This window comes from Rhinolophus sinicus, chromosome 2 (assembly GCF_057876585.1).
Source record: "Rhinolophus sinicus isolate RSI-liver-muscle chromosome 2, RSI-T2T, whole genome shotgun sequence".
Classification (NCBI taxonomy): domain Eukaryota; kingdom Metazoa; phylum Chordata; class Mammalia; order Chiroptera; family Rhinolophidae; genus Rhinolophus; species Rhinolophus sinicus.
The window spans coordinates 89,980,446-89,993,107 of NC_142502.1; the positions used below are offsets into that span (position 1 = coordinate 89,980,446).

A 12,662-nucleotide genomic window follows, 5' to 3' on the forward strand; every position below is an offset into this window, starting at 1 on the left:
ACACTGTGGATCAGTATTTAAACTCTGATCATTCCTCCAATATGCCATCAGCTTGTAGCAAATTCCAACTTGGCAAAATTTAGAGTGCAATAAGTATTTGTTGAATAAATGCTACATAGTAATATATTGAAGTAGTCTTCCTCCTATCAGCTGATGCTGAATTTCCATTTTTATTTCTTTTCCACAAAAAAAAAACACAGCTAAACCAAACTCCTTACGTTTGATTTAAGTCCAAAGTTTCCATTTGTATTTTATAATTTGAAATGTTTTTTAAAGGATAACAATTATTAAGCAAATAAGTTAATCTCTCTTGATTTCACTTTCCTCATTTATAACATGAAAGGATTAGACTGGAATCTCTAAGAAGTCTCACATTCTTTGTTAATCTAAAACATAGATTCTATGCCTCTGTGATTTATTTTTCTGATGTTTTAGAGAAGAAATAAATCAGGTTTCTTAGAGTAATATGTGGCCCCTTTTAGTAGTATTAGCATTTCAGGATCTTGGTAGAAATGCAAAATCTTAGACTCTAGTCTAGACCTACTAAATCAGAAATGCTGAGGCTGGGGTCTTCAATCTGTTTTTAATAAGCCCTCCAGAGGATTGTGAAGTAGCTAATGTTTGAGAACAATGTCCTAGAAATTCTTTGACTCTGTGGTAGAAGAGAATTGTTCTCTGACTACAGCATCAACTTCTGGATACTGTGTAAAACTTCTAGCTCTTCCACATGTATCTGAAATAGTAGACTTGGACAGTATTCAAATTGGATCAGATGTCACTTCCAGTTCCATAAACAGAATTAAAAACATTGAACCTAGAATTGTGAAATTAGATGATTTATTATAAGAAAATTATGTCATACTTAAAAACCTATTGTGTCAAATATGTCCCATGCTCATTAATGAATCCACAATTTCCTGATCATGTTACATTTAAATAATTATACATTCCCTGAATTAAAGTAAATCATTCAACGTCTCTGGTTCTCATTGTTTTCATCTGTAAACAAAAGTGATCTCAATGGAAACTTTCAGCTATAAAATCCTATGATTCAGACATTCGACAGCTTAATATTAAGAACATTAGCATATGTAGCATGACATGTAGCATACAACAGCAGATAGGACATTTGCAACATTTTCACCATGATGTTTTAGCAACCCAAACACATATCCTCTAAAAGTCCCTTAAAGATTGTTTTCATGAGAGATTATTTAAGGTAACGCAACCAGGTGTTACTTTTGTGAGAAAAAATTAATAATTTTTTTTGTGACCATGCTCTTTGAACACAGCGCAATTCAACCAAGCATACAAATGTTCTTGCTATTGATAAGCCTCAGTAGGTAGAACCACTTCCTAGGAGAATCTATAAATAAAAAGAGTTCTCTGTTTCCTTATTTGAAAAACCAGACTGGACAAAGATCTTTTGACATTTTATTCCTAAGGACTTCTCTACCATGAAGATTCATCTTTTTTTCTTTATTCTGCTCTTTTGGGTCACAATTTTACCAGGTAACATAGAAATATTTATGAGCATATTTGTGGCAATGAATTTGACAAGACACCAGTTGTTTCTTGTTAAAAATGTGATAAAAACTTGGGGATTAAAGATTTTTATACTAAATGCAACATGATACTCTGGATTGGACCCTGGAAAAGGAGGGGGAAAAAAAGACAATAGTGGGAAAACTGGTGAAATGTGAATAAAGTGTGTAGTTTAGTTAATAGTATTATACCAATAATAATTTCTGAGTTTTGATAAATATAACAGGGTTGAGATGTTACCATAAGGGAATGTTGGCCTCTATTATCTTTGCAACTCTTCTGTAAATTTAATATCATTTCAAGATGAAAAGTTAAAAAAAATAAGGTCAATAAATTAGTCTAATTACTTTCATCCTGAAAGAATTAGTTAAAATTTATTCTTGCTGAAAAAAATATTCTTTAGCGTAATCAACTTGTAGATGGTTCTGTTTCAGGGAATGATCTATTTATCTTTTCCTTCCTTTCAACCTATGCCAGTATACTGCTCCCAATCAGTAGGAAGCCTTTCTCAATATTCTGTCCTTGGTAACAATAGGCAAATCATGTCCCTTCTTGGCTTTTCTTTAAACAGTTTTAGTCACTGCTCTTCTGTCTGACTGCTACAGATCACACTAATGTTGAGTGCAATACCTTGTACATGAGCTGTATTTTTCATGAGAAATTTTCCCCCTCAAGGATTATCTCTTCACACCAGATATATAACACATTCTCTTCTTCTGAATTGATGTGTAAGTATTAATTGCATAGAAATAGAATAAGTTTTGGAGATGGAGTAATCGTTGAGTCTACTCCCTTCTTAAAGAGCTTAAGGACGAGCTCAAGTCTACCCGATTTATGATACTGGCACTGAAATAAGGCGCAAATATATTAACCCTCAGGAAAATATTCCTTTTTAGTTCCTGAATTATGACTAGAAGTCATAATAGAGGCCTAGGAGACTAAATTAACTTATCTTTCTTTGTGATTATTGTAAAGTCCATGATGACAATCTAAAAATTTACACATAACAAACTGATAAATTATCATTAAGGGTTGCAAGTGGATAAATTTCTAACTAGGGACCAAGCATCAATGAAGTGACAAAGTAATACAGTTATTAATCTAGCTAAGAAAATAACTTCCTCTTCCTCCATTCAAAAATTGTTAGAAAACGATCTCTGGATTTTTTCTAGATCTAGAAAGAGCCCCCCACACACTAAAAAAATATATATTAACATGTGATAAATCCTTTTCTTCTTTTAATTTCAACCATAGCTAACATTAATAAATCACTGTGCCCAGTGTTTTTTTATGTTTCATTAAATTATTTTTTCCTTATAACAGCCATATCAGGTGCCCCTACTAATAACTGAAGTTATTCAAGGATTTAGCAACAAATTTAAAAGTCATGTGTCCTGCAGACTTATTTTATAAACCAGTTGGGTCAGAGAGTGATATAGATTACAACGTCAGTGTTAACTTTTTGTATATATTTTTTCTTATATTTTCAAAATGAGGTCATTGTCCCTGTTAATGACACGTGCAAAATTTTGAAAGAAATCATACAATTTTGAACAAAAAAAAAATCTCTAAATAAAAGAAAGATGTCAAGATATATATTTTCTCTGCAAAATTAAATAGGTGTGATATGGAATATAAACATTTTAGAAAATAGTTAATCAATAAGAATCTTGAATCTTGTGTTTCATCTTATAGTTAGTTCACCAACATATGCAGTGGAACTAAGTAAACTTAAATGACATTTATGTAACTCTTTTAGAGTTCCTCATACACACACACACACACACACACACACACACACACACACAATACAAGGTATGACAATTAAGTTCGCGAACTCATCCTAGAAAAGGTGCTACATACCTAATTGCTGAATATCACTACGGTCACCTTCGAAGTACTCCCCTTGGGAAGCTATACACCTATGCCAGTGCCTACTTCAAAGAAATTTTGGAACTCTTTTTCTGGAATGGCCATCAGAGCTGTTGTCATATTACCCTGGATGTCCTGAATGTCATAAAAATGCCTTCCTTTCAATATTTCCTTTATCTTCTGGTAAAGAAAAAAAGTCACTGGGGGCCATATCAAGTGAGTAGGGAGTATGTTCCAATACAGTTATTTGTTTACTGACTAAAAACTCCCTCACAGAAAGTGCCCTGTGAGCTGGTGCATTGTCGTGATGCAAGAACCATGAATTGTTTGTGAAAACTTCAGATTATCTAACTTTTTCGTGCAGCCTTTTCAGCACTTCCAAATAGTACACTTGGTTAACCATTTGTCCAGTTGTTACAAATTCATAATGAATAATCCCTGTGATATCAAAAAGGTTAGCAACAAGTTCGCACAATTAATTGTCACACCTCATGTGTGTATGTGTGTGTGTTTTTGTGTGTATTCAGGTGGTGAAAGTTCTAACACAAAATTGGAGTAGAAAAACTCATTCCACTAAGACTGTTACAGATGAAAAAATGTCTAGATAAAAGTCTTTAGTTTTCTATGCAGAGAAATTTCCAGTGAAGTCATTTAGCTTTCCAATTCATTTTCTAGAGTTCATAAATGCAATGAATGTTTAGAAATGTGATATTGTTTCATTCTCACCTATTGTTTCACTTTATCTGCCAAATTGAAAAATGCGCTATTATCAATAATCACTTTTCTTTAAATCTGACATGTACTTTGATTGTAGAATAGATAGTACAGTTTTGTGGTGAAAGGGTAGTCATGATTTTTTTCCTGTTTCAAAAGAGGTGAATAGTAGCCAAAGGGATAAAATAGTACATGAGTCAAATTAAAAACAAATTATGAAATGAAATTATTTTTTTATTATCTTGCTCATTTCTAGCTTATATGTTAAGTAGGACTTTATATTTGTTTAAAGACATTCTCTAGTATACAATATGAATGTTGCACATGGAGTGCTTTGTGAGAGCAATGGAAAGAGAGATTACTTTCTTGAAAGTGATCAGCAGAGACTTCAGAGAGAAGATTGTATTTGAGCAATGTATCTGAGGTTGGAGGCAATATATGTTTGGTTTATCACGGCATCACTAGAACAGTGGTTTTCAATGACAGGCAGCTTCATTCCCAAGGAGACATTAAGCAGTGTCTGAAGACATTTTAGGTTGTCACAACTGGTACTACGGGCATAGTGGGTAGGGGGAGGCCAGGGATGTTTCTAAACATCCTTCAGTGAAGAGAATAGCATCCCACAGCAAAGAAACTGTTCAACCCAAAAGGTCAATAGTGTCTACATGAGACACCCTGCTCTAGGAAATGGCATAGAGCTTAACAAGGAGCATACAGTTGACCCTTGAACAACAAGGTTTCAAGTGTGTGGTCCACTCATACATGGGTTTTTTTCAATAAATACTGTAAATGCATTCTCTCTTCCTTATGATTTTGTAATAACAGTCTTTTTTCTAGCTTATTTTATTGTAAGAATATAGTATATAATACATATAACATTCAAAATATGTGTTAGTACACTGTTATTGGTAAGGCTTCTGGTCAACAGTAACTATTAGTAGTTGAGTTTTGAAGGAGTCAAAAGTTATATACAGATTTTCAACTTTGTGTGTGTGTGTGTGTGTGTGTGTGTGTGGCGGGGAGGGTTGTGGATGCCCTTACGCCCCACGTGGTTCAAAGACTCCTTTCTGAAGCACTCCTTTCTTCAAAGGACTTCTTTCTGAAAACACATGGGCCAACATGTAATGTGAAATATAAAATTAAATATATTTAGCTTGGAATCGTTCTTACAGCCTATCAGACCAACATCCCACATTTTCCCCAGTATCTCCAACTATCATAAATAATAAAATTCAAGTGATTGTCAGTCTCCAAGCTACAATAGGAAATGTGTAGCTTGAAGCACTGGTAATTTTAGAAATCCTATAATGGCCAACAATGGCCACACCTTCTAGACATTCTAATTTTTTTTGTCTTAATCAATGCCGTCTCTCATCAGATATGTGTCTAAGTTAGATCATTTCTTCAGGGAAGTGAATCCAAAAATATCCAGGGGAGTTGTAAGAATTCCAACAAATTGCCTAACATTGCCTCTCTCTCAACATTTTAGAATAGCAAAATCAAGCTGCAGTAGAAATCTTGAAGAACTCATAAAGCACAACATTCAGTCTAAATAATGTTTGTGAAAGCAGTAAGGGGGAACCCAGATGCAATTAGGTGATTGTAGCGACTGAACCTGACAGAAAATAAATTATGAATGCCCTTTTCCTCTTGACTTTGGGGACTATTCTTGATTTATTACCTAGTGATTTGTAAATCAGCAAGCTGGCACATCTCACTTAGGTCTTAGAAATTTTCTCATTTCTAGGATTGACCTTACACCAGGGGCAGTGCATTTACTTAAACTTTCCTCAGTAAGATTTTCATAGCCTTTAATCGGTGATGGGGGGGTGGTTCTTTTGTCCTACTCTATGATATTTGCTTCCTGAACTTTCTCCATTTAAAATATGGGTGTATCATAGCTAGATTGCTAATTTCAGTCATTCTTTCCTTTTTACAGCCAGAAAGAGATACCCCCAATATGGTAGCTTGGATTTGAGGAGAGAGTGCAAAAAGGGTAATGGTCGATGTAAACTTGAGTGCCATGAAAATGAAATTAGGATTGCTTACTGCATGAGACCTGCAACTCATTGCTGCTTGCAGAAGTAAAGAACACAGAAGAAAAGAAAGAGGCACATGGTCCAAGAAGAGAGGACCAGTGATACTAAGTCTTCTCAGCACACCCTTCAAGGCCTGTGTATGTCTGTAATACACAACGCATTAAATAAAATTTAATACTGAACCATTCAGAAGTGGTTCTGTATCACACGTGTATCTGGTGCCTCTGCATTGCATTTTCTCTTGATCTCTTGGTACCAGCGTAAGCAGATTTTGTTTTACGGAAGTTCTTCAATAATAATTCAAAGGTCTATGTGCCGTGTGTGAGTTGACATAGTTGTGTTGTGAGAAACCCTAGGTCAAAGAAATAAGAGGACCACATTTCTGAGATACAAGCCTATAATAGAAATGTGCTGTTATTTTATTATTAACTGCTGTTCTACAGATAATCCCAGGAAAAAATGTAAATCCACTGGGCTTGTGAGACTAGACATTGAGAGTATAGGCCCCTTGCATGAGAGAGACAGAGCTGAAGTGAGAGGATGACCAGAACAGAAGAACAGAAGAGCAGAGGAAAATCATAACAAAGTCCACTTTCTATTCTGATCTATAATTCAGTGGAGAAAAAATATGTATCAGGAAAGAGAAAAGGGAATAAGAAAGGAAGAAAAGAATTTCATTAAGGAAAAGAGGCTATACATAATTAAAAATTTTAACGAAGGAAGTCAGAAACTAAGAATCATAGCTGAATTCAGCTTCTCAGTCCTGGGAAATGACTCTGTCTAAGGGGGCAGACGGCAAAAGAAAGAAGGAGTTATCTTCACTCTGCAGTTCCACTCTGCCTGAGTTCCTCTTACTACTTCCTGTGAAGGTCCACAGTATTTTTCTCAACCATACCTCTGTATCACACAATTTCTATTCAAAAATGCAAAATCTACTTCTTTATTAGTTTAGGAATACAATTTAGTTATTTGTATTAATTCAGAATTTTAAAAATCATCAATACCACAACATAGTAATAAAAACAGCTACTAGCTTCCCTTACTCCCAAATCAAAATTGAATAATTTTTTTGTTATTTAAAGAAAAATGGAATGTGCTGTGTAGATACATTTGGATCAGACATGGACTCAGAAGGAGATGAGAAGTCAAAGAATTGCCAGACCCCAGCTACCCTCTTGGTATTTTCATTGTGGCATCGCATTTCATTTTCTAAATGTAGATATGAGATCTAAGGATGTATGTTCATACTAACCATTATCTGTTACATTATCTGTTGCATGAGGAAGGATTTTTTTTCTATTTTGATAAAGTTTCTAGATATATTTTCATCACAAGAGACTGTGTAATTTTTAGGGTTTTATTTTAATAAACGTGAGTTCCCATTATGAAACAATTATTTGCTAAACATACATTGAAGCCTTATCACATGCATGATCTTTCACGTATTTTAATCCTTTCACTGTGTTGATTTGATTTTTTTTCCAAAATGTGTCAAAATCCACGAAAAAATAGAAAGTTGATAGTTTGACTATTGTATGCATTTAATAATAGCATTTTGAGCTGCTTTGACATTGTTTTTATTTTAAATCTTTGTTATATGGTAATAAATTTACCATTATATTGAATTTTAGCAAAAAATACCCAAAACATACTAAGTGGTATCAATGAAAGTATAGATAAATTAGAATCTAATGGCATTGATGACATAAAAATTTTATTACAAAACATTACATGATATGGCATACAAAATTTCTTTGTTGATGATAGTGCAAGCCACAGGAGAACATATTTAAAAATCTTGTAAATGGAGAAAAATCTCATAAATGGAAATATTCATTTGGAGATAGCTGAACATCGCAGCAAAGGAGTTAATAACAGAATATAGACTTTGACTACTTAATGTATTCCCTTGTAGTATAAATATCTTCAAAAGTATTTTACAATATTCATTTAAATAGGGTTTCTCAACCTCTGCACTATTGATATTTTGGTCCAGACAATTCTTTGTTGTGGGAGCTGCCTTCTGCATTGTATCATAATTATATCATTATATTATTAGCTTATATCATGAGATTATATCATTAGTTGCAGGATGTTTCGCAGTATCCCTAATTTTTACTCACCAAATGCCAATAACACTCCTCCATTAATTGTGACAATCGAAAATATCTACCTCTATGGCCAATCCTCTTTGAGGGGCCTGGTTTGGAACCCCTGGTTTAGAACCACTGGTTTATAATTAAGCACTCATTCTCACAGAAATTTAAAAATGAAAATGGAAATGTCAAATAAAATCAGTAATATTTTCAGGTAGTCAATGCATTTTCTGTGTCTTGTGAGAACAAATTTCTACTTGAAATTTTTACACAACATAGCTGTGGTTCTAAGGTGATATATTATTTGCAAATAACTAAGAAGTGATAGAACCAATTTTGCAAAGCATGCTTTTTGTTTCTGGATCATATAGTTCTATAGATTTTATGATTTAAAACATTTCTACTCTTTGAAATAATGAGAAAGTAAAAAGAACATTAGTATATTTTAAATTTTAGCAATGATCATTATAAATCTATACTTCTCTTTTCTGAATTAAACGTATCTTAAAAGTCAACAAGTCTTTGGTAGGTTGACAAAATATTAGGGTCTCAGCAATGTTGATTAGCTTAAAAAGTACCCACCCAACAGAAGTTTTTTTTAAAAAGTAAAATGAAATCATGCATCACCTTCTTCCCTACTTTAAATTATATCAAGTATGGCGTGAAATAACTTTAGATTTTGCCAAAATTCACCAGTGGCCAGGGATTCTGTCATCATGAATTAGCTTTCCATTCTCAAAGCAGTTACATATATTCACATGTCAAAACCTGCCTGACAATTTCTTGCACTTTAAGCTTAACTTAGTTCTCTTTCCTACTAACTTTATTAATGATAAAGTAAGTGCACTTGAAATCTTCTCTACATTCTACACATTTGAAGTTTCTGTCCAGTTCTCAACCTAATGCTCAGAGATTATTAGGCACTCAAATAAACACCTGACATGTGGCATTGAAATGAAACCATTTTGAATTTCAATTAGATTGTAGACAGGCAATTAGGTTCTATGAGTTAACATTACATAATTTTAATCTAAATTCAGTTTAATTCATTATCTACATTTTAGTGAAATTATTTTTCTTTATGTTCCTGACACATAAAATTTAATATTCCAAATATATTTGTAATAGCTATGTTTATTATATTCTGTCATGTGGATAAGTGGAGTGACTTATCCAAGATAAGTAAGTGCTATGATGAAATTTGGAGAAAAAAATAATCCTGACTTCATAGTCTTTTTTTTTATTTAAAGACATTAATTGCAGTACAATTGAATCATTAAGAAAAATAAAATCATCAAATAACAAAAATATTTGCTTCCATTTACTGTAGTTTAATGTGTTAACACAAAGTTGTTCTAAGTTTGGAATCTTAGAACACCCTTCTTTGCATTGTCCTAGAAGATTGACAACTAACTAAAAGAGTAGCGTGTGGCTCCCCTTTTTACTAAATACTTAATGTATACAAAACTGTTTGTATGTGTATAGCTAAAGTGGTTTTGTTTCCTCAGTAAATTACTCTATCAGTATTTTCACAACTACTATGTTATAATTATTGGGCTATACTGGGTAGGACAGAACAAAGATTCAGAAGAAATCATAACTGTCATATAGGGGTTTACATTTTGGCCGCAAGAATAAAAGTATCATAACTCATGTTTAAGAAAAATACATATAATTAAGTACTAAATTATGCATATTGCTCATTCAGAAGTTGTAGACTGGCAAAAGGGACCTATCCGTTTGCTCTAGTATAATAAAGGAATATTGCAATTAAGAGGAGTGAGATCTGGAATGATGAAGAAAGCATTGAACAAATGATTCTGTGTAAAGATAATAACAGTAGATTTAAAAAACTGAGAAAACATGAAAATGAAAATTATATGTATTTAAATATCTATAAACATTGTCTTAATGAAAACATCAGAGAGTAAATCTGATCTTAATAAAGAAACAAAAACATTAGGCTGGGAAGTGCCCCCAGGAGTCAGCTGAAGTTTAGTACTGATGTGAGATGTTAATATGACAAAACTATTTTGTGTAAATAAAATGTTTATGGCTTGGTCACTTTCTAAAACAACTGATAAATTCTGTTTTAAAATAATCTGATATCCTAGAATCTCCATCTCACACACATGATCTCATGTCTAGGACAGATTTTTTCCTCCATTTAGTAAGATCCTCAAATGAAAACCTGGATTGACGACTTTTTCTTTATCGATTGCAGCCAGAAGTAACTTTGAACCAAAGTATAGATTTGAGAGATGCCAAAAAGTGAAAGGAATATGTAAAACATTTTGTGATGATGATGAGTATGATTACGGATACTGCATTAAATGGAGAAGTCAGTGTTGCATATAAACTCAGGATAACAGAAGTACTACTGAACATCAAAGTATGGAACACAGATGCATCTTACTGACTCAAGAGTAGGTAAAAAAAAGAATGTTTTTAATGTTTAATGGAAATATGCACTTTTAAATGCCAAATACCACTGTTTATGTAAATAAGAATGATGTGCAGTCTATTGTGTCTATTCATTGACTTCTCAATTTCTTTGTACTTCAGATGGATGAACATATTAATTAAGCAAGGGAACAGACTTTAATTATGCGTATAATCTCATCATGACCATTTAGACACCCAGAGATTCATGTCACCTATCTGAGTTGCTCTGCTTCTTCTCTAAATGTATGTATGTGACAGTATTGCCAGCTTTAATATGATAATCAGGGCTCTCTTCATATATCCTTTTGTGCCACATCAAAATTTCTATATATGTACCCTTAATTTTTTTCTTAAAAGAGAATGCATGTTTTCTCCCTTACAAAGGTGAAGACTTCCAATTTTGGCTTGCCTGATGATTTTCTATATTCATTTAACCAATTCCTGTGAGATGACAATTTGAAATGACACTGTTTAATAGTTCTCTCAGTAGGGCAATTAAAAGCACTTCATGGCACAGCAAAGGGGGAAATGACAAAGTCTAAGAGAGACTTTTTTATCCATGCAATTCTTTATTCAAATAAAATCCCATCAGGAAGCTCAATAATAGGTGAGGTGATCTTGTCCCAGCAACTCAGGACTTGCACAACCATTATGATTATTTATTAAATTTTTTGTTAAAATTCTCTTGAAAATTGTTTTCTCTCTTCTATTTAAGTCTATATATAACATCCTTAATTTTGCATCTTGTTTGGCAAGGCCTGACATATTTGCCCTTCACAGAAAACATTTGCTGTCCGTTACATAAAAATAATCTAAAATTTCCAAGAGCAAAATGTGGTTCCTGAAGCATCAGTCTTCGCACCATCTGAGAACTTATTAGACATGGAAATTCTTGGGGTTTGGACTTGCTCAATCAATAACTCATCGAGGTGGGGCCCAATGATCTGTACCTAATCTGGCCTCCAGTTGATCATAATGCACAGAAAAATGTGCTAACTGTAGCTTAAAAATATTCTTATTATTGAATTTTGAAGCTCTTACTATTTGAATATAGCTCTTACTATTTAAATACTGAAAATCATGGTCCTATAATTTTTTAGTGAACTGGGACCAGACTTTTTGAGATCCCTTGACATTACTGATAAAACATACTCAAGTAGAAGTAAAAAGATACCAAGTAATCTAGTTCTTTCTTTGGAGAAGATACGGGCAAAAGAAAAGCGTAAAAAGAATCTTTCAGATGTAGTAATTAGAATTCAGTCTTGCATATTGGCTTGTCAATAGTTGTCGTTTGACCTAAATTAAGTAAAAATAAACTCAGTCAGTGTTTGTCTTTTTTCTACTTGCTCAGTTGTTCTTCTGTCTCATCTTGTAGTGCTTTAGAAGATGAACATTTCTGAATAAAAGCCCATTCTAATCTCACATGGAGAAGTATATGAAGTGAAGCTGGCTATAAAACTGTTTTAAATTTTCTTTGTGTGGAAATTTCCATACAAATAATTGTTCTGCCTCCCTTTCCCTCACCCCAAACCCTTCCCCTTCTCCAGTCACTGTCCCTCTGCTTTCTCGTAGGAGTTTTAAAATTCAAAATATTTAGAAGGAATAAAAGGACATGTGCTAACAACCAATTTTCTTTAACTCTTACACATGCTTTGGACACAGAATGTGGCCATTGGCTGTGTTGTATTGAAATGGCAGTTCTGATTTTCTTGCTGATTCCAAGAATGGTATAACGGTCAACCGAAGAAATATATCAGGGCAGCCTTAAAGTTTTCCTCAGTTTTAACTAATCTTCAGACAAATTTCTTCCTGACTGTATGCCCCTGACTTCACTTTTCTTATTGAATTTCTTTAGCAAATTTGCAATTGTAATTTTTTCTCTGTATCTTTGAAATATATGTAAATTTTCTCCCACCTTCTGGTCAGTTTTACAACACAAGAAACGTTCTTT

The 12,662-nt window shown here is 33.2% G+C and overlaps 1 protein-coding gene across 2 annotated transcripts; it reads left to right on the forward strand.

Moving 5' to 3' along the window:
- Positions 1–1,457: 1,457 nt before the first annotated feature.
- Positions 1,458–10,624, forward strand: LOC109448905 (beta-defensin 110). 2 transcript variants are annotated; one of them, XM_019734652.2, is made up of 2 exons: positions 1,458–1,512; positions 10,491–10,624. In XM_019734652.2, the coding sequence occupies exons 1-2, from the start codon at positions 1,458–1,460 to the stop codon at positions 10,622–10,624; spliced, it is 189 nt and encodes a 62-aa protein (XP_019590211.1). The 2 variants fall into 2 exon arrangements, with proteins under 2 accessions (XP_019590211.1, XP_019590210.1); XM_019734651.2 differs by lacking the exon at positions 10,491–10,624 and adding an exon at positions 6,071–6,219.
- Positions 10,625–12,662: the final 2,038 nt, after the last annotated feature.

Bases quoted from the DNA above. Each gene is read 5' to 3' on its own strand.
- LOC109448905 (XM_019734651.2), top strand. From the start codon at position 1,458: ATGAAGATTCATCTTTTTTTCTTTATTCTGCTCTTTTGGGTCACAATT. The intron at 1,513-6,070 runs GTAACATAGAAA...TCCTTTTTACAG, and splicing joins TTGGGTCACAATTTTACCAG to CCAGAAAGAGATACCCCCAA.